Source organism: Chiloscyllium plagiosum, unplaced genomic scaffold (assembly GCF_037043375.1).
Source record: "Chiloscyllium plagiosum isolate Xiang-an unplaced genomic scaffold, Cpla_swu_hap1 HiC_scaffold_12, whole genome shotgun sequence".
NCBI lineage: Eukaryota > Metazoa > Chordata > Chondrichthyes > Orectolobiformes > Hemiscylliidae > Chiloscyllium > Chiloscyllium plagiosum.
In genome coordinates, this window is record NW_028270150.1 from 70599227 (window position 1) to 70621137 (window position 21911).

The 21911-nt window shown below is 40.5% G+C and overlaps 1 protein-coding gene across 11 annotated transcripts in view; it reads right to left on the bottom strand.

Annotated features, from left to right (window-relative positions):
* Nucleotides 1-21911, bottom strand: part of dmd (dystrophin) — a 2003576-nt gene that overhangs the window by 1112803 nt on the left and 868862 nt on the right. For all 11 annotated transcript variants that reach the window (XM_087992890.1, XM_087992895.1, XM_087992900.1 and 8 more), the window contains 2 exons: nt 6083-6327; nt 532-712 (listed from right to left, as the gene is read on the bottom strand). In XM_087992890.1, coding sequence (XP_087849016.1) covers nt 532-712; nt 6083-6327 — 426 coding nt within the window. The remainder of the gene's footprint in view (nt 1-531; nt 713-6082; nt 6328-21911) is intronic.

Sequence of the window (21911 nt, forward strand, 5' to 3'; positions counted from 1 at the left end):
CAAGGGAAACAATAAGCTTTGGTTAACAGAGAAAGAGAAGTTGTAGGAGGGAAAAGATAAAACTAACATTGGGTTGAAGCACCAAGGTTAAATCAGTAAGAATGGTGTCTGGGAAAAATCAGAACAATGACGTTAATTAGGATTTCAATTTAAAGGTTTGCAACAGCATTGTGGTAGCGTCTTTATATAACAAAAGATAGCAGTGAATAGAAAGAAGCAGCATATTACTTCTGAACTCTGGATAAGTGCATTCTGCTGCAAGCAATGAAATGTCTGTCAAATATAGATTTAAATAATTGCAGGCTTCTCTCCCATTTGAATGATTTCAATGTTCAGTGTTCGGCAACGATTTAGGAAAAAAACACTAGAATGTGTATATTTCACTTCTACTTTGTGAAAACCTGTTCTGCAATTCTTACTTTGGTTTGGAAAGATTTTGATTGGAGAAAATTCCACATACTGTTTACCAGCTCAGGTTAGTTTCTCATATATGTTTAAGCTTATCCATTCTGAACACATAAAATCACTTACGGGAGTTCAACAATTTGTCTTCAGCCTGCAGAGCTTTAAGAACTTGGTCATAATGATTGGTAGAGGCCTTGATATCAGCCGTTAAAGATTTGGGCACCTCTTCCTTCTGTTTTAACTCAGCTCCTTGTTCTGTCAGCTTATGAACCAATGGCTGCAGTGCTGTCAATCTCGAGATTTCCTCCTGAAAGGTTCACATAAAAACAGATTTTATTTTGTCAATATCAGGATATGAATATCTTTAAGTTCTACATTGCTTGATTTGGGGTGGGGGTGTCATCTAACAGTATAAAAAGCATTAAAGACCAGCTTCTCTGGAACATTTAAACAACTAGCCTGAGCTTGAAATGACTTGTTAGTTCCGTTACAAGACTTAATACCAACTAATCAGGATTTAAATGCTCAATCTAAATTTAGTTGGCAAGATGATCAATGTTAAAATTAGAAAATAATCAGTGTTTCTGGGAGGGCTGGGCTAGGGAGTGAAACAGGAGAGCACTAGCCATTGATTATCAGATTTAAATCTAGCCTGGATTGACCAAATATATGTTTTCTTAAAGAGCTGCCACTGCGTTTAACCTAACCGACTGTGGATGGCCTGAATTCAGTTCCTAGTAAGCATTATTTCAAAGCACAAGTAAATACAAAACTAGTACTGTCTGGGAGGGCCATGAGAATGATTGATGCCGGAAATAAAGATGGGTGCAGTAGGGTGCTTTTCTGAATATGCCATAAAGAACAATGGAGTCACAATCATGTAAGAGTCAACAGTGTTACATACCTAAGTTGTGCCCTACCCAATGATTGGGCAAAGATGCAATTGAAACCTCTACTTCTAATGATGTTAACATCTTTACTGACAATCAACAGCAAAACACCAGAAGTATGATCACTGCTTACAATAGACTCATGGAATATTTTGACAATGAATGTAGAAATCAAATTGAAAAAGACACAGCAAAGGTAAAGCAAAATAGCTAAGGAGTGTCTGACTGTATTCAAGAGGCTGGGCACATGTGGGTTATCTAGTCACATATGCTTTCACTAGAACTTATCATTTACTTAACAGTTCTGTTTGGTTAGCAATATGTATTGGCAAAACTGTATTGAAGAATTTCATCACCACCTCAACACAAGGTTATCACTCTCTCTCTCTCCAAATAAATTATGAAATGCTGTTTCTATTTTATCGGAGAATGCTCAATGTTTGAACTTTTGGTGAAACATTTTTAATCCTGAGTAAATACATTATTCTTATATGTATATCAGCCAGTTAGTGGGTGCATTTTTAAAAATCTCCATTTGCCATACAAGCACAATGTGTTACCTGGGCCAAACTGTGATTATCTTTGAATAAAATCTAAAGAATTATATTTCTAATAAAGTAACAAAACCACTCAACTGGCATTGTCATTCAACAAAAAAATTAAAGGGCATATTTTTCAACACATTTTCATGTTCTGAATCTAACAGAAAGCATCAAAACTGAACATAATTTCCAACACATGTATAAAGAAAACCTTCAAGGGTAAATTAAGGAATACTTTATGTATAGTTCTTCCAGTTAATGAAGCCATTTTTATCACGTTCATCCTCTGTAAGAAATTTGTTTGCAACGAATGGTTTTCTAAAACTATGCCTGCTGTCTTAATTCAAATTACCACCCAAAGTAGAATCTGAGTCAAGAGAGTAGAAGGCAGGTCTCATGAAGATGATGGGTTTTTAATGAATATACTTAAATACCAGGCTGAATGGAGATACAAGGAAATATTGGGATTGAATTATGGAAATGTAAAATATAGGAATGTGACAAGTAAAATGAGAATATTCAATCACAACTGGTCATTATAAGTTTCATTCAAGTTCACAAAGTGAGCATTATTCTCAGTGTTTTGACATATCAATTTCCCAGCAAAATGTCTTTCGAGCAATCTCCTCAATGCCTGAAACATTCACATCTTCAGGAAAAATTGAAAGGTTGGTAACAGAAAATCTTGCTTAATGTGGTCTAGACAACTTTACTGTGGTCTCCTACTGCCGTTGGAGTCACAATTGTGCATTCAAGATGATGATAATAGACAAGAAAGTATGCTTAACAAAGTGGTCACACAGCAGATTAACAGCGTGCAGGCAGAAAAGGAATGGATGAACAGTTAGACAGTACAGGTAGACCAGGTAAGTCATGCAGGAGTCCCCAAGTCTATCTCACTCACCAACTAAAATTTTCCATTCCAAATGCTGAGGGTGATGGGTCATCAAAGGAATGTCATTAAAGCCAAGCTGCAGCACCAGAAATGGCTCAGTCACACAAGTGGGGCAGAAAACTGGAAGGGCAGTGGTGGTAAATTATTTGGTAGTTAAGGGGACAGCCATGTGTTTCACTGGCTACAGACATGATTCCAGGATAGTATTTTTCCTCCCTGTGCCAGGGTCAAATATGTCTCAGATTTGCTTCAGGACATTCTCTAGGGAGAGGAGGAAAAACTAGATGCCATGGTCCACATTGACACTAATAAGATAGATAGAAAGAGGAATGAGGTCCTTTATGAAAAATCAAGAGAGTTAGGCAAGAGAGTGAAAAGAGGATCTCTAAGGCATTAATCCCAGAATTATTCCCACCGCCACCTAAAAGGAATTACCCCCACTGCCACAGGAAGCAAATGATCATGTCACTGGAAAAACAGCACAGAAAGGAAAGATTTCAACTTCTGGGCATTTGGGACCAGTTTCTGGGGCAGGTGGGACAGTCACAAGGAAATCAGTTTCCAACTTACTAAGAATGGGACCAATATCCTTGTTGACAGATTAGCTTGTGCTATTGGGTAAAAGTTAAATGAGTTTGTTAGGGGGATGAGAACCAGCAAGAGAATTCAGTTAAAATAAAAACAAAACTGGTCACAAGAAGCAGTAAAGCTATTAATGAAAAGGGGCAATAGCAGAAACAAGTCCCAGAATCAAGCAGGATCAAACTGCAGAAATGTTGAAAAGGCAGTATTAAAAATGCTATGTAAATGCCCGCAGCATTCAAAGGATAGGTGAATTGATGGCATTAGAAGTTAAAAGGGTATGGTTTGATTGCAGAGATTTGGCAGCAGGACAAAAATGACTTGGAACTGACTATTAAAAGAGGAATAGGCACAACAGAAAATCAAGTGTGGTAGCTCTGAAAGGAATGGATGAGATCTCTGTCTTAGTGACAGAGGATTTTGGGTGAAAAGAACAGCATGCAGAATCTGTTTGGATGGGGGCAACAGAATCATAGAACCCTTCCAGTGTGGAAGCAGGTCATTTGGCCTAACAAGTCGATACTGACCCTCTGAAGAGCATCCCATCCAGACCCAACCCCCCCCCCTCTACCCAATCCCTGTTACCCTGTATTTCCCATGGCCAATCCACCTAATCTGCACATCCTTGGACTGATGGAAGAAACCTCCACTGATACGGGGAGAATGTGCAAACTCCACACAGTCGCCTGAGGCTGGAATCAAACCAGAGTCCTGAGTGTTGTGAGGCAACCATGCTAACCACAGAGCCACTACTCAGAAAGGGTAGGAAACATTGGAAAGAGTGATATATTTGCCAAACAGCCGTGGCAAAGCAGAATATAACACAATTCAAAAAATTAGAGATGCCTTGTGCAAGGGGAATGTAGTTGTCATAAGACCACAGAAATAGGAGCAGGAGTCATTCAGCTTCTCAAACCTGTTCTGCCATTCAACAGAATCATGACTGAGCCAACACTTCTCATATCCACGTTCCTGCCTCTTCCTCACAATAATGCCAGATAATGTTAAATCAAGGGGAATTGCTTCATAGATTTGTCAAAAATATCATAAGCCTGAGCATTTGGAGAACTCTAGAATTTAGCAAAACAAGAGCAATAATTTACTAAAGAAAAAAAAATAGAATTTAAATGGAAAGTATCAAAACAAAACCAAATTGGATTGTAGAAATTTCTCTAAGTATGTAAAAAAAAGACACAATAACTGGTTCTTTCTCAGGCAGGCAGACTGATATCAGTGGGATACCACAAGGCTTGGGCTCACACTGTTCACAATCTAGGTCAATGATTTACATGTGTAGTTTATAGATGATACCAAATCTGATAGGACTAGAAGTTGTGAGGAGGATGCAAAAAAGCCTTTATGGGAATTTATACAGGCTGAGTGATTGGGCAAGGATATGGTCAGTGGTATATAAAGTGGATAGGTGTGAGGGTATCCTTGATGGGAGGAAGAGCGTTGCAGATTATTTCTGAATAGGTGAGAGATTAGAAAGTGTTGATATCCAAAGAAACGTATTCATAAGTCACTGCGAACGAGTAGGTAGGTGCAACAAGTAATTCAGTTGGCAAATGATAAGTTAGCCTTTATCACAAAAGGATTTGAGTGCAACAGCAAAAAATTCTTAATTCAACAGTATTGAACACTGGTGACATTGCATCTAAAGTATTGTGGACTATCTGGTCCCCTTGCCATAAAGATATAAAGAGATTACTGTGGATGATCGCTGGACTCATTCCTGGTATGGTGGGATTGTCCCACAAGACGACATGGAGGAAAATGATCCTGTTTTCTCTGAAGTTTAGAAGACTGAGAGACAATTTCATAGAAACTGGCTAAATTCTTACAGGAATACAGAGAGTAGATGCAGAAAGAGTCTCACACAAGAGGCCACAGTTTCATACAAAAAGGCAAGCTGTTTCGGACTGAGATGAACAGGAACAACTTCATTCAAAGGGTGACAGATCTTTAGAACTGAGGTTGGTGTTGAAAATGAGCAGTGAAGCAAGGGGTTTGTGACAGGTCACTCACCATTAAGAATGGAAAGTACTTAGTAGCTGTCATTTTTATTCATACTAATTCAAACTACTTGTTGTCTTCGCCATTAAATTAAATTATTCTCCATGTGTATTTTAAAGGGTACAAATTATTCCATAAATAATTTCAGAAACTTCATAACATTTTACAATGGTTCAGTGCAGCAAATCATACTTTATTCTGATAATGGTAATTATATGAATTGTCATCTTCTTCTCCAGGATGCAGAGCATTCGAAGAAAGGGTTTGGAGAAAGGCACCAAGAGCCATATCCCAAAGTCCCAGTTGGGCTTTCCTCCCATTTAATCAGTGCCTGGCTGCCATACAGCAACTTCCTACCTCGAGTAAGAATAGGAATTCACTGCATTGGTTATTTCTGGCCCAGTCACCTAATTGAGAAAACATTCAAAATGCCAATTCCATGGAGCCATTATTCAGCAACATAGCAGAAGTTGTCAGCAGCCTGCATGTTTTCAAAGAATTATGCATTTTGTAAAAAGCACAGTTCCAGTTACAGATAATTTTCATGAGTATGAGCATATCTGTAGTTAGATCTGTTTTGCAGTTTCTCTGACACTTGTTTGAACACTATCTTGAACACTAGGAAACCTCTCAAGTCCCCGTGTCCATTGCATGTGGGATATTACCATGATCGAGAGATGGTTCAGAACAATGCAATATAAAATGCCAAATGTGCAAAACAAACTTTCACTCTAATCACTGAATGTTCTAACCTTGCATTTCTCCAATTGGACCTTTGCAGTATCTGACTCTGTGGCCGGTGGTTGCTGTATTTTCAGCCAGTTCTCCGCTGAGACCACAGCTTGATCAAGCTGCTGCAGCTGGGAAGAGACAGTAATGATCTTGCTCTGATATTGCAGCCAATCCATCCTCTCCACCAACAGTTGACAAAATTCCTCCCAGCGGTTTTGCAGTTGTTCTGAAGCTTGTTTGATGTCATCAGCAGTTGAGATCCCCTCTGAATAAAATAATACATAAATATACACACACATCAGGAAAAATAGCTATTGGTTGGCAGTGTTTTGAGAAACTTTCAGAACCGCCTTCCCAACAGATTTATACAAATATAGATTCAAATTGCACCAGAAATAAAAATGCCAGCTGAATTTTTAACACATTCTGTAGGTTATTTGTGTTAAAAGTATTGAATGAGTGAAAGGTGTATTGATAAAAGTAGAATTCATGCTGTGCTAGATTAATTAGAATAAGTCTATTTGTGTAATCAGTGATTGTTGTTCCTCTTGGTTTGCAATCTTTCTTAAGATACATTACATGGTCTTCACAAATTATGGAAACTGGAGGAACCAACACCATAGAAAACGAGATAATAAGAAAGCATCTGAAATTGAAATTTGATCCAATGTTGTTCTATTCACAACCCATAATGTGTAAACAGATATTTGATATTTAGAGTATCATTGAATAATATATTTGCTAAATAATCACTTTGGTATATACTTCAGAATGAGATTGTATAATCTTAAAAAAGTGTTGCTCTACCAGCACAATCAACCGAAAAAACGTCTAAATTATAAGATTAACACTTCCAGGGGGTGTTCAATATAATATCTGGGTAGGCAATGAAAAATTTTCAAACAGATAGAGTTAATGGTAGTTGTCTTTTCCCTAGGATGGGGGATTTCAAAACTAGGGGGCACAGGAGAGAGATTTAAAAGAAAACATGAGGGGCAACTTTATTTTTCCCACACAGAGGGTGGTTTGGGCGTGGAATGAGCTTTCTGAAGAAGTGGTGAAGGTCGATACAATTATAATGTTTAAAAGACCGTTTGGATAGGTACATGAACATGAGAGGTTTGGAGGGATATAGGCCAGAGGCAGGCAGATAGGCCTAGTTTAGTTTGAGATTATGTTCGGTATGGAGTGGTCAGACCAAAGGGACTGTTTCAATGCTCTCTAACTCTATATTGAATTGACAGTCCAGAAAAGGCTGTCCCACATAACGATGACTGGAGCCTCCTGAACAGATACTTCCTCTTTTTCCAACCCATGGCCACAGATTTATTTAGGAACGAATAACTAGTCTTTAATTTCACGAGTCAGGGCACCCATCTATTGCACGATATAAGTCAATCACTAAATTCTTAATAATCTTCGGTAAATTCAGAAAGATACACAGGAAAGAAAACCAAACTCCAAACAAAACTGAAAAATACTTTCAAGTCTCTGGATGCAGACCCTAGAAATGATTGTTTCTGGTGAATGTCATTTAATCCCATCTGGCAGGCCTACTATTTTGTTCCAGTGAATCAATGCAAGCATTCACCCATTTAAACAGAACTAAATGGTTTGTTTTAACAACATCTTTGTTGAAGTAGTGAACAAAGAATGTGATCTAATACTGTTAAGTATTTAATTTTTATTGCTGCCAGTAATTTTGAAACATTACACATCCACATTACATGAAAAACGTTCCATCTTACCATACAGTTCCTACCAATAAGATCATACAATATAGCAACAGAATTAGACTATTTAGCCTATCGAGTTGGCTCTGGCATTCGATCATAGCTGCAGAAGTGTCCTTCAAAACAAAAGTAGGTGGAAGGGCAAGTAGCATGAAGGCTGCAGAAGGACTTGGACAAGCTATGAGAATGGGCAAAGAGGAGGAAGCTGGAAAACAATGTAGATAAGAGTGAGCTTATGCAATTTGGTGGGACGATTAAGGGCATACACTATTTTCTAAATGTGGTAAGTCTTTGGAAATCTGAAGCACAAAATGACTTGGGAGTGCAGGTTCAGGATTCTCTTAAGATTAATGTGCAGGTTCAGCTGGCAGTTAGGAAGGCAAATGCAATGTTAGCATTCACTTCAAGTGTGCTAGAATACCACAGCAGGGATGGATTCCTGAGAAGGGTCTGGTCAAACCGCATGTGGAATATCAACAGCAGTTTTGGGCTTTGTATCTGTGGAAGGATGTGCTGGTATTGGAAGGGTTCCAGAGGAGGTTTACAGGAATGATCCCAGGGATGAAGTGTTTGTCTTATGAGGAGCAGTTGAGGTTTCGAGTCTGTACTCTATGGAGTTTAGAAGGATATGGGGGGGATCAGATTTAAACTTAGAGCATACTGAAAGGTCTGGATAGAGTGGAGACGGAGAAGAGGTTTCCACTAGTAGAATTGACTAGGACCTGAGGGACAACCCTTCAGAACTGAGATGAAGAGGAATTTCTTCAGCCAGAGGGTAATTAATCCATGGAATACAATGCGGCAGAGGACTGTGGAGGCTAAGTCAGTGAGTGTCTTTCAGGTAGTTATAGATAGGTTCTTGATCGGTAAGGGGATCAAAGGCTTACAGGGAGATTGCAGGAAAATAGGACTGAGAAACATATCAACCATGATTGAATGGCAGAGGAGACTCGATAGCCTGATTGGCCTTATGCTTTCTATTTTCATTCTTCGTGACAGTTTTGGGTCTTTTTTGTATTGGTTAAATTCTCAAGCCCAACATTTTTAACAGAAAGATCATCAGCACTAGGATGATATTGGGTGGACTCATAGGCAGTACAGCGTAGGTTCTCGAAGGAGGGAGACCTAACATCTAGTCCTCCTCAAAGTCTCGAGAACAATGGACTGGATTTTAAGAGGGTCAGACACAGACAGACTGCCACATTGCTCCAATATTTTTTCCCATTAAGACAGAGTTCCGCATTTCTGATGGAAAATGCTGATCATGGCACTTTCAGGAAGGTTAAGCATAACTTAAATTCAATAGGTCTATCATAGTGCAGGATATTCAGGGGAAGACAAACCACACCCTTTTTGCCATGGCAGCACTTGCTCTATTCTGTGATTTAAACATTCAGCACCACAGCCAAACAGTTATGCAGGAGTTTAACTCTTAACATCGATTTTAATTATCTAACTTTGCCCAGGAAATTTAACTGCCGCAGTAAACTCTGAAGTTTCCAGTTTACATGGCTACTTTCTGAATGAGTCAGGGACAGGTGAATCATGCATTGGAAATTTCAATTTCCCAGGCAATTCCTTCAGAGTCTAACACATCAGGGATTACATGGTCAGAAGGCACAACTCATATCTGTATTACGGAAACAACTCCCTGGCCATCCACAATCCAGGACAACATCCATCAAATCAATGAAAGTTATATTTTTTGTGTGTTTGCAACTAATTACATCTTGCTAACTACAAGAGACCTATCTAGTTAGACCAGGAAATGACTTTCCTCTGGGGTAAGCAGGCGCTGTAGTTTCTTACAGTTAAATAGGATGGTGGTAATTCAAGAGGAGAGCAATAGAGAGAGGAAAAGCAGTATGCAGGAAGGAAAAAGAGCATAGGGGAGATGACCGGAGACAGGGTGAGGGGAAGGGAGATGCGGGGGGAAAGACTGAAAGCGAGAAAACAGAAAGACAGGGAAAGAAAGGGATGGAGAAAGGAGAGTGAGAAATAGAAAGGAAAAGAGGGATAGAGAAGGAGAAGAGACAAGGAGAATGGTGAAGAGGAGGATTAAGGACTTTCATTGGACCTTAATGCCTGTCTCTCCACTACGGAGATGTCCATAGCAGGGCCTAGAAGAGGGAGCAGACATTGTGTGCTGCTGCATGAGACCTTTCATGACTAGATTTTAACAAATTTGCAAAGTTTCATTTGTAATTTGACTCAAGCTACGGTTTCTCTTTAAGGGGCAACTATCTGCTAAACTGAGTTCATTTGGTTCCATTATTACTGCACTTTATAAATTAGTCACTCAAAATAGCATAAAGAGAGTGATTGCCAAATGATGGGTTGTGAATAGATCTATTATATTGATCATACAGCTATACAACGTGGGAACAGACTCTTAGTTCAACTCATGCATGCGGACCAAATATCCTAAATTAATCTCGTCCCATTTGTGAGCATTTGGCCCATATCTCTCCAGACCCTTTCTACTCATGCATTTCAAATGTTGTAATTGTACAAGCCTCTATCATTTCCTCTGGCAGCTCATTCCACACACACGTACCACCCTCTGTGTGAAACAGTTGTCCCTTACATCCTTTTGAAATCTTTCCCCTCTCACTTTAAACCTATGCCCTCTAGTTTTGGACTCCCCCAATCCAGGGAAAAGACTTTGTCTATTTACCCTTTTAATGCCCCTCATGATTTTATAAAACTCTATAAGGTCACCCCTCAGCCTCCGATGCTCCAGGGAAAACAGCCCTACCCTATTCAACCTCTCCTTATAGCTCAAAACCTCCAACCCTGGCAATATCTTTGAAAACCTTTTCCAAACACTTTCAAGTTTCATAACATCCCATAGCAGGAAAGCATATAAGACATATCACTGTGCAATATCACTGGTTTGAGGACTGAGTGAACACACAAATAAAATAAATTGCTGCAACTCCTTTTCTTTAATTTCCTCCTTTAGAGTAATTGATTGGGATTTTCTCCTTCCCTGCTTTTAAAAAGGATGAGGTTCATTTTGCTGTCAATGCACTCCTGGCTACCTCTGTTCCGACAATTCATCAAAAATCTAACCCTAACTGTCCAATGTGCATTTCACTGCAGTTTCTTTTACATGTTGCCACGTGTGTAATGAGGAATTAATCTTTCTCTCTCAGTTACTAGCAGTTGGTAGTCAAGCCCTGTTAAGTCATACTGCTATCAAATCCACTGTCTTTCTCCTTCCTTAACTCACTCAAACACCAGTCCAATTTCATGCTGAAGGGCATTTTCCATGACTATGACGTTTGTACGGATAGGAGTCTTTTTCTGGGAAAGTTTGAAAAGCTGGTGGATTTCTCTTTAGAGGTGGGATGGCTGAAAGAAACAAAGCTGTGCATGGAATCCATGCTGGAGAACCACCAACAAGGAATCAAAGAACTCCACTGCCTACATGTCCAAGGAGCAACGAGATAGTAGTCATAGCATCACACAGCATGAAAACAGGCCCTTTGGTCCAACCAGTCCATGACAAACATAATGCCAAACTAAACTAGTCCCACCTGTGTGCTCCTGGCCCATAGCCCTCCACATGTACTTATACAAATATCTGTGAAACATTGTAATTTGCCCAAATCCACCACTTTGTCTGGAAGTTCATTCCACGAGTGAACTACCCTCTGAAAAAAAATTACCCTTCATTTTTTTTTTAAATTGCTCTCCTTGCATCTTAAAAATGTGCCCCTGAGTCTTGAAATCCCCCATCCTCGGGGAAATACACCTACCATTAATGCCATTTCTACCACTCACGACTTTATAAACCTAGATACAGTAACCTTTCAACCTCCTTCGCTCCAGTGAGAAAAATCCCAGCCTATCCAGCCTTTCCTTATAACTCAAACCTTCCATACCTGGCAACACCTTGATAAATCTCTTCTGAACCTTTTCCAGCTTAATAATGTCCTTCCTATAACAGAACGACCAAAATTGGACACAGTGTTCTGGAAGAGGCCTCACCAATGTCATGTATAACCTCAACGTGACTTCCCAACTCCTGTATTTAAGGATGTCAAGCCATTCATGGTGGTACTCTGTTAGATATTTATAAGTGTTGTTATACTGAACAGTTATTATATATTTCCACTGATTTTTACAGCATTGGATTCATAACCCGAACAGTAGTCAGTCACAATGATTGTCACCCTCACTGCTGAAGATCTTTCAGACTGGTATGTCATCCTTAAAAAATATATTATTTGCTTGCTGGTTTACAATCTTCCATCCTCAATGTTTAATTTACTGTCTGATACAGGTCCAAATGACCTCGTGGTTTTCTCCATTTAAGCTCTCAGCCACATCTCCCCAACTAGCCCAAGCAACAAGCTCATCTATGCTATTTGTCCTATTGCTAGTGTATCCCACATTTTTATGATACACTAGCAATAGGACAAATTGCATAGATGAGCTGTCTTTATTCCCCTTCTGCATTTATTAGTTGCCAGTTACAATTATGGCCTGTGGTGTCTCTCATAACTGGAAAGATTTTCTCCACATATAACCTGTAAAAACCTTACATTACCTTGAAGTTTTCTCCATCCTTCAAATTTCTCTTTTCTTCAGGTTTTATTCCTAGCCCCATTGACATGTCGAGTCAATGACCTCTGTTGCAGTACGGGTTTCTCTTGGGGGCTCAAGAATCTCAAACAACAGTATCCCGTGGCCACTATTGTGTTGCATCATTTTATCTTGCAACATCTGCTCCCAGGTGATTCTCTACACCCTAAGCTTTAATTATTTTTAAGCATATTCAAGCATAATTGGTAATAGTTCTCAGAACCTTTCATCATAAATGTTTGCTTTCTTAACAACTCACCATGCTCCCCAGTGCCACCCCAATACACCCAGAGTCTGCTTTCAATCAGTAACACAGCTCTTGGCATGCTGTGTGCACCACTGTCAAATAATGACTAGAAAGGATAAACTTCCTTTTATATTGTACCTTTCAAGTCCGCATCCCAAAGTGCTTCACAATCAATGTAGCATTTTTCAAGTGCGGTCACTGTTGACTGGCAAACCTGGGAAGCTAAAGGGCAGTGACAAAGATCAGAACTTCGAATTCTCATTAGTCACTCGATGACAATCTGTCATGGAGTGGAATCTTTTACTGGCTGTGAACAAGGGAAGAAAGTGGAGTCAAATCATATTTTATTTTGGTTAAGTACACATGTCTGATCAAATCTATTTTGAGTTCACATCAAAGTTAGAAATGGTGGGCCCTCTCTCTCTCAAATTTAACAAAAATTGACCAGCTGAGCAGGAGGTAAATCTTTACTGAGGCACAATCATGAAGAGAATATCTACAGGAAAGCAAAACAAAGATAATTTCTTAAAACCACTTGCAGATCTTCTAACAGGGAGCCACGTCCTGTCATATCCAGTTAGTATTCTTTCTCCTTTCCATTTTCAATTAATTTTTGAAATTAATTGAAGGTTTTCTATTTGTTTTAGTTTTGAAAATAAACAATTTAAACACTAAGAAGTGTTTTCTTCCCTGGAGAGGAATCTAAATTATTTTTCAAGGACATGACAATGTATGGTTATTTCACTTGGGTTATTAAAGTTATTAGGCATCAGGAAAAAGGATGTGAATAGACAACAGACAATAGGTGCAGGAGGAGGCCATTCTGCCCTTCGAGCCTGCACCACCATTCACTATGATCATGGCTGATCATCCTTAATCAGGATCCTGTTCCTGCCTTATCTCCATAACCCCTGATTCCACAATCCTTGAGAGCTCTATCCAACTCTTTCTTAAATGAATCCAGAGACTGGGCCTCCACTGCCCTCTGGGGCAGAGCATTCCACACAACCACCACTCTCTGGGTGAAGAAGTTTCTCCTCATCTCTGTCCTAAATGGTCTACCCCCTATTTTTAAGCTGTGTCCCCTGGTTCGGCACTCACCCATCAGTGGAAACATGTTTCCTGCCTCCAGAGTGTCCAATCCTTTAATAATCTTATATGTCTCAATCATATCCCCTCTCAGTCTTCTAAACTCAAGGGTATACAAGCTCAGTCACTCCAGTCTTTCAGTGTAAGGTAATCCCGCCACTCCAGGAATTGACCTCGTGAACATACGCTGCACTCCCTCAATAGCCAGAATGTCTTTCCGCAAATTTGGAGACCAGAACTGCACACAGTACTGCAGGTGTGGTCTCACCACGGCCCTGTACAGCTGCAGAAGAACTTTTTTGCTTCTATACTCAATCTCTCTTGTTATGAAGGCCAGCATGCTATTAGCCTTCTTCACTGCCTGCTGTACCTGCATGCTTACCTTCATTGACTGGTGTACAAGAACACCCAGATCTCTCTGTACTGCCCCTTTACCTAAATTGATTCCATTTAGGTAGTAATCTGCCTTCCTGTTCTTGCCACGAAAGTGGATAACCATACATTTATCCACATTAAACTGCATCTGCCATGCATCTGACCACTCACCTAACTTGTCCAGGTCACCCTGTAATCTCCTAACATCCTCAGCACATTTCACCCTGCCACCCAGCTTAGTATCATCAGCAAATTTGCTAATGGTATTACTAATACCATTTCTATATCATTAACATATATTGTAAAAAGCTGCGGTCCCAGTACTGATCCCTGCGGTACCCCACTGGTCACTGCCTGCCATTCCGAAATGGAGCCGTTTATCACTACTCTTTGTTTCCTATCAGCCAACCAACTTTCAATCCAAGTTAGTACTTTTCCCCCAATACCATGCGCCCTAATTTTGCTCACTAGCCTCCTATGTGGGACTTTATCAAAAGCTTTCTGAAAGTCCAAGTACACTACATCTACTGGATCTCCCTCGTCCATCTTCAGAGTTACATCCTCAAAAAATTCCAGAAGATTAGTCAAGCATGATTTCCCCTTCATAAATCCATGCTGACTCTGACCTATCCTGTTACTACTATCCAGATGTGTCATAATTTCAAACTTTATAATAGAACTTCAAAGATAATGAACTAAAACTTGATTGAAAATCAAAAGAAAAGTTACGTAACATCCTCCAGTGAGATTTAAGGTCAGAATGGGTTGAAATAACTTTTTATAGCCTTGCATTCAACTGTATTTAGTGTCAAATGTCATTGCATGGTAGCATTCAAATCTCTGAGAAATTGAGAGCTCAAGCATGACCCCAGAAACTTGTGCACAAAACCTGGGATGACACTCCCAGTGTGGAAATGCTGTCAGAGCAGAGATGCCTCTTTTACATTAGATGTTAGACTGATGCCCCACTTTTGTTTGACGTTTGCATAAATGTTAAACTGATGTTGAAGTTTCTATGGCTCTATTTTGAAGAATAGCCAGATGTGTTATGGTCCAGGCCAAAGCCCCTCAAAGCATTTCAAGAAGGCAGCCCAGACCGTAAGCTTTCTAGTTGTTTTAAGCAAGTGTAGAATGAATATTCAGGAGTGATGCAGCTGGCCCAAGCACTCAGTTTTAAACAAAACAGAATTTATTTACAAACTACTGAATGAAACACAAACAAAAGAGACTGAGTTTAGAATAACTTAACCTATCTGAAAACCCAATTGACTCTATCGCAACTTAATGATGCTGTTCCAAATACTTACAGTCACAAAGACAGGGAGATGTACAGCATTGAAACAGACCCTTTGGTCTAACTCGTCCATGACGACTAGATGTCCTAACCTAATCTAGTCTCATTTGCCAGCACTTGGTCCATATCCCTTCCTATTCATATGCCCATTCAGATGCCTTTTAAATGTTACTATTGGACCAGCTTCCACTACTCCCTCAGGCAGCTCATCCCATACATGCACCACCCTCAGCATGAAAACGTTGCTCCTAAGGTACGTTCTGCCAAGAACCTGGGTTCGATTCCAGCCTCAGGCAACTGTCAGTGTGGAGTTAGTACATTCTCCCCGTATCTGCTGGGTTTCCTCCCATAATCAAATGATGTGCAGGTTAGGTGAATTTGCCATGCTAAATTGCCCATAGTGTTCAGGGATGTGTAGGCTAGGTGCATTAGTCAGGAGTAAGCATCGGGTAGGGGAATAGGTCTGGGTGGGTTACTCTTCAGAGGGTTGGTGTGGACTTGCTGGGCTGAAGGGCTGTAAGGATTCTAATTCTAAACGTTTCCCTCTCACCTCAAACCTCTGCCTTCTAGGGTTGGACTCCCCCACCCCAGGGAAAGGAATCCTAGCAGAACTTATACACTTATTGGTAAGGTCCTCGAGAGCATTGCTGAACAAAGAGACCTTGGAGTGCAGATTCATAGCTCCTTGAAAGTGGAGTTGCAGGTAGATAGGATATTGAAGAAGGCGTTTGGTATGCTTTCCTTTATTGGTCAGAGTATTGAGTACAGGAGTTGGAACATCACGTTGCAGCTGTACAGGACATTGGTTAGGCCACTGTTGGAATATTGCATGCAATTCTGGTCTCCTTCCTATTGGAAAGATGTTGTGAAACTTGAAAGGGTTCAGAAAAGATTTACAAGGATGTTGCCAGGGTTGGAGGATTTGAGCTATAGGGAGAGGCTGAACAGGCTGGGGCTGTTTTCCCTGGAGTGTCGGAGGCTGAGGGGTGACTTTAAAGAGGTTTACAAAATTATAGGGGCATGGATAGGGTAAATAGGCAAAGTCTTTTCTCTGGGGTCGGGGAGTCCAGAACTAGAGGGCATAGGTTTAGAGTGAGAGGGGAAAGATATAAAAAAGACCTAAGGGGCAACTTTTTCACGCAGAGGGTGGTATGTGTATGGAATGAGCTGCCAGAGGAAGTGGAGGAGGCTGGTACAATTGCAACATTTAAGAGGCATTTGGATAGGTATATGAATAGGAAGGGTGGTGGAGGGATATGGGCCGGGTGCTGGCAGGTGGGACTAGATTGGGTTGGGATATCTGATCGGCGTGGATGGGTTGGACTGAAGGGTCTGTTTCCATGCTGTACATCTCCATGACTCTATGACCTTGCCTATTTACCCTATCTATGCCCCTCATGATTTTAAAAAACCTCTAAAAGGTCACCCCTCAGCCTCCAACACTCCAGGGTAAACAGCCCAAGCCTATTCAGCCTCACCCTACAGCTCAAATCATCCAACACTTTCATGTTTCACAACTCCCTTCTGAAAGGAGGGAGACCAGAATTGCACGCAATATTCCAAAAGTGGCCTGACCAGAGTCCTGCACAGCCACATGACCTCCTAACTCCTATACTCAATGCTCCAACCAATAAACCAAGGCAACATCCCCACAATAATCTTCTTGGCAAAAGAGAGAGCGAGAGAGAGAGAGAGAGAAATCATTATGGTGTTGTTTTTTTCAGGTCCAGCAGCTTCTCTGTATCCCCAGCTAAAACCAAACCAAACCAAACCTTGAACTGGAAGAACTAGCCACTATCCTTTCATTTGTACAAGTGTTTTTTAAAAAATATTTAAACTTTTTCAGGTAGTCATTTCCAGACATATCAGAACCTCTGCCTTTACGAACACTCTGAAAAAAACAAGGACAGCATAACCTTGTTGAAGGCGTAGCATCATCACCGGTGTCCTAAGCAACATTGCAAAAAAATTATAAAATGCAGCCATTCAGCTCATTGTATCTGTGCTAACACAAATCAATGAGTCCCAGTCCCCTGTCTTTTCCCCATACCCCTATTTTTACAAACTCTTTTCGGATAATTGTTCAATTTTATTTGAATGCCAAGGTTAGATGTACCTCCATCACAAATTTGAATCCTGCATTCCAGATACCAACCATTCACTGCATAATGAAACTCTCTCTCATTTTACCATTTCCTCTTTTTCCAATCTCATGATCTCAGAACTTTATGAATCACAAAATTGTTGTCAATGGCAACATTTCTTTCCAATTACTCTGTCTAGACCACTCTTGATTTTGAGCATCTCAATCGAATTTCTTCTGAAGTTGCAGTTCTTTAAATGCAGCTCCAATTTCGTCCACCCACAGAACAGGAACTGCTTATCCCTGAAAACATTCTCATGGATCTTATGAATGCCTTCCCATCCTTCTTCCTAAAGTATCATATCCAGAACTAGACACAGCCTCCACCTGTAACCGAACCAGTGTTTTGTGAAAGATTCATTTCTTGTGTACTCCACATCACAACTTATAAAAGCCCAGGATTCTGTCTGCTTTATTAACTGCTTTCTTTCAGCCCTATGCCATTACCATATTATTGTTCGTGAGAATTTGTTGTGCACAAATTAGCTGTTGCATTCCCTAGAGTACATTGGCATTTACATCTCAAAAGTACTTTGAATTGTACAATAATTACAGCACCAGAAGCATATTCTTTGTACCTGCTCTCAGGAACAGCAGCACAACTTGTCACTCTCCTCCGTCTTTATGCCAGAGCCCCACAATCATTCTCACGCCAGGTAATTATCTAATTCCCTGACAAAAGCCACAATTGCACAATGGTCTGATGAGTGCCTTGTATACTTTTACCAAGACTTCCCTATTTTTATACTCCAGTACCCTTGCCTAAAAAAAAGAGTTGAAATTCTTGCCACTTGAGTCCACCAAAAACAAACAAACAAACACACACACACACACACTTCCTTCCACAAATTAGGAAATTCCACACTCCATTTCTTTTAAAACCTGATGGGTTGGATGTGCAAGGTTCAGAGGCAACTTGTGTTTCTCATGTGGAACAGATCATCAACTAGTTAACACTTGCAAATCCCAGAACAAACCATCTACTGGTACAAAGAACAAAGAAAATTACAGCACAGGAACAGGCCCTTCAGCCCTCCAAGCCTGTGCTGATCCAGATCCTCTATCTTAACCTGCCACCTATTTTCTATGGATCTTTATCCCTTTACTCCCTGCCCAATCATGTACCTGTCTAGTTAAATCTTAAATTACGCTATCGTTCCCACTTCTACCACCTCTGCTGGCAATGTATTCCAGGCACCCACCACTCTCTGTGTAAAGAACTTTCCATGCATATCTCCACTAAACTTTTCCTCTCTCACTTTGAACTCATGATCCCTGGGAAAACATTGCTATCTACCCTGTCTACACCTCTCATGAATTTGTAGGCCTCAATCTCCACCTTTTCAATGAAAATAATCTTAATCTACTCGAGCAAGAATGGCAAAGGTAATTCTTGATAGGAGCAAGAGTGACAGGGGAGTTGTTATGGGGGACTTCAACTTCCCAAATATTGACTGGAAATACCATAGTTCAAGTACTTTAGATGGGTCAGTTTTTGTCCATTGTGTGCAGGAGGGTTTTCTGACACAGTATGTAAACAGGCCAACAAGAGGTGAGGCCACATTAGACTTAGTACGGGGTAATGAACCCTGTCAGGTACGAGATTTGAAGATAGTTGAGCACTTTGGTGATAGTGACCACAATTCAGTTATGTTTAATTTAGCGATGAAAAGAGACAGGTATACACCAGAGGGCAAGAGCTACTCCTGAGACAAAAGCAATTACGATGTGATTAGACAAGATTTAGGATGGATAGGATAAGGAAGGAAACCACAGAGGATGGGCACAATAGAAATGTGGAACTTATTCAAGGAACAGCTACTGTGGGTCCTTGATAAGTATGTACCTGTCAGTCAGGGAGGAAGTTGTCGGGTGCAGGAGTTGTGGTTTACTAAGGAAGTTGAATCTCTTGTCAAGAGGAAGAAGGTGGCTTATGTTAGGATGAGGTATGATGGTTCAGTTCGGGCAATTGAGAGTTACAAGCTGGTTAGGAAAGACCTAAACAGAGAGCTAAGACAAGCAAAGAGGGGACATGAGAAGTTGCTGGCTGATAGAATCGGGGAAAACCTTTCTCTAGGTATATAAGGGATAAAAGAATGAGGAGAGAAAGATTAGAGCCAATCAAGGACAGTGGTAGGAAGTTGTGCATGGAGTCAGAGGAGATAGGGGAAACACTAAGTTAATATTTTTCATCAGTACTCAGTAGAAAAAGACAACATTGTTGATGAGAATACAGAGAAACAGGCTATGAGATGAGATTGGATTGAGGTTCACAAGGAGGTGTTCGAAATTCTGGAAAGTGTGAAAACAGATAAGTCCACTAGGCCGGATGGGATTTATCCTATGATTCTCTGGGAAGCTAGGGAGGAGATTGCAGAGCCTCTGGCTTTGACCTTTATGTCGTCATTGTCTACAGGAATAGTACCAGAAGACTGGAGGATAGCAAATGTTGTTCCCATGTTCAAGAAGGGGAGTGAAATGGAAAATTAACATTTATTGTGAAATCTATAAGAGCATGATTGAAACAAAGAAGTAAGGACCTGACTTTGCAAGGCATTGCAGACAGACAGAAAACATGAAAGGCTAAACCGACAGTAAGGAATTACAAGGACAGTAAACTATTGTATCAACAGTCAAGGAATGAGAAAAACAACTCCAAATGTGGAAAGGAACCTGAATGTTCCAGGCTCCTGGCCTTGAGGTGTTGATAAGGAGAAGCGAGTTATAGTATAAAGGGAATATGGGAAAGCTATAAGGCGCCCCTTACAAGAGTTGACTTGCCAGTGTATCGGGTCGACTCTGCAGAGTCCAAAAATAAACTTTTTCTTTGCTCTTGCTAGCATTTGAGTCGAGTCAATTTAATTTCCACCACAAGGAGTAGAGCCAACCTTGGTAATTATAGGCCAGTGAGCCTTATTTCAGTTGTGGGTAAAATGTTGGAAAAGGTTTTAAGAGATAGGATTTATAATCATCTCGATAGGAATAAGTTGATTAGGAATAATTAGTACGGTTTTGTGAAGGGTAGGTCTTGCCTCACAAACCTTATTGAATTCTTTGAGGAAGTGGCCAAACAGGTGGATATGGATAAAGCCATTGATGTGGTGTATATGGATGTTAGTAAGGCATTTGATAATGTTCCCCATAGTAGACTACTGCACAAAATATGAGGCATGGGTTTGAGGGTGTTTTAGCAGTTTGGATCAGAAATTGGCGATCTGAAAGGTGGTTGATGGGAAATGTTCAACCAGGAATTCAGTTACTAGTGGTGGACGAAAAGGATCTGTTTTGAGTGCACTGCTGTTTATCATTTTAATAAACGACTTGGATGAGGGCGTAGAAGGATGGGGTAGTAAATTTGTGGATGACACTAAGGTCAATACAGTTCTGGACAGTACCCAAGGATGTTGTAGATTACAGAGGGACATAGATAGGCTGCAGAGCTTGCAAATGGAGTTTAATACAGAAAAGTGTAAGGTGATTCTCTTTGGAAGGAGTACCAGGAATGCAGAGTACTGGGCGAATGGTAAGATTCTTGATAGTGTAGATGAGCAGAGAGATCTTGGTGTCCATGTACATAGATCACTCAAAGTTGCCACCCAGGTTGATAGGGCTGTTAAGAAGGCATACAGCATGTTAGCTTTTATTAGTAGAGGGATTGAGTTTCGGAACCATGAGGTCATGCTGTAGTGTACAAAACTCTGGTGTGGCCGTACTTGGAATATGTGCAGTTCTGATCACCGCATTATAAGAAGGACATGGAAGCTTTGGAAAGGGTTCAGAGGCGATTTACTAGGATGTAGCCTGGTATTGAGGGAAAGTCTTATGAGGAAAGGTTGAGGGACTTGAGGCTATTTTCATTAGAGACGAGAAGGTTGAGAGGTGACTTAATTGAGACATACAAGATAATCAGAGGGTTACATAAGTTGGACAGTGAGAACCTTTTTCCTGGAATAGTAATGGCATAGCACGAGATGGCATAGCTTCAAATTAAGGTGTGATAGATATAAGACAGATGTCAGAGGTAGTTTCTTTACTCAGAGAGTAGTAGGGACATGGAATGCACTGCCTGCAACAGTGTGGGAATGACAAATTTACGGGTATTTAAGTGGTCATTGGATAGGCTTATAGATGAGAATGGAATAGTGTAGGTTAGATGAGCTTCAGATTGGTTTCACAGGGCGGCGCAACATCGAGGGGCGAAGGGCCTGTACTGCACTATAATGTTCTATGTACTCAACTTCTCATCATAGCCAGCACCCTCCATACTAGGCCACATTCTGGTGAACCTCCTCTGTACCCTCTCCAATGCATCCACTTTTGGTAATGTGGTGACCAGAACTGTACGCAGTATTCCAAATGTGGCCGAACCGAAGTC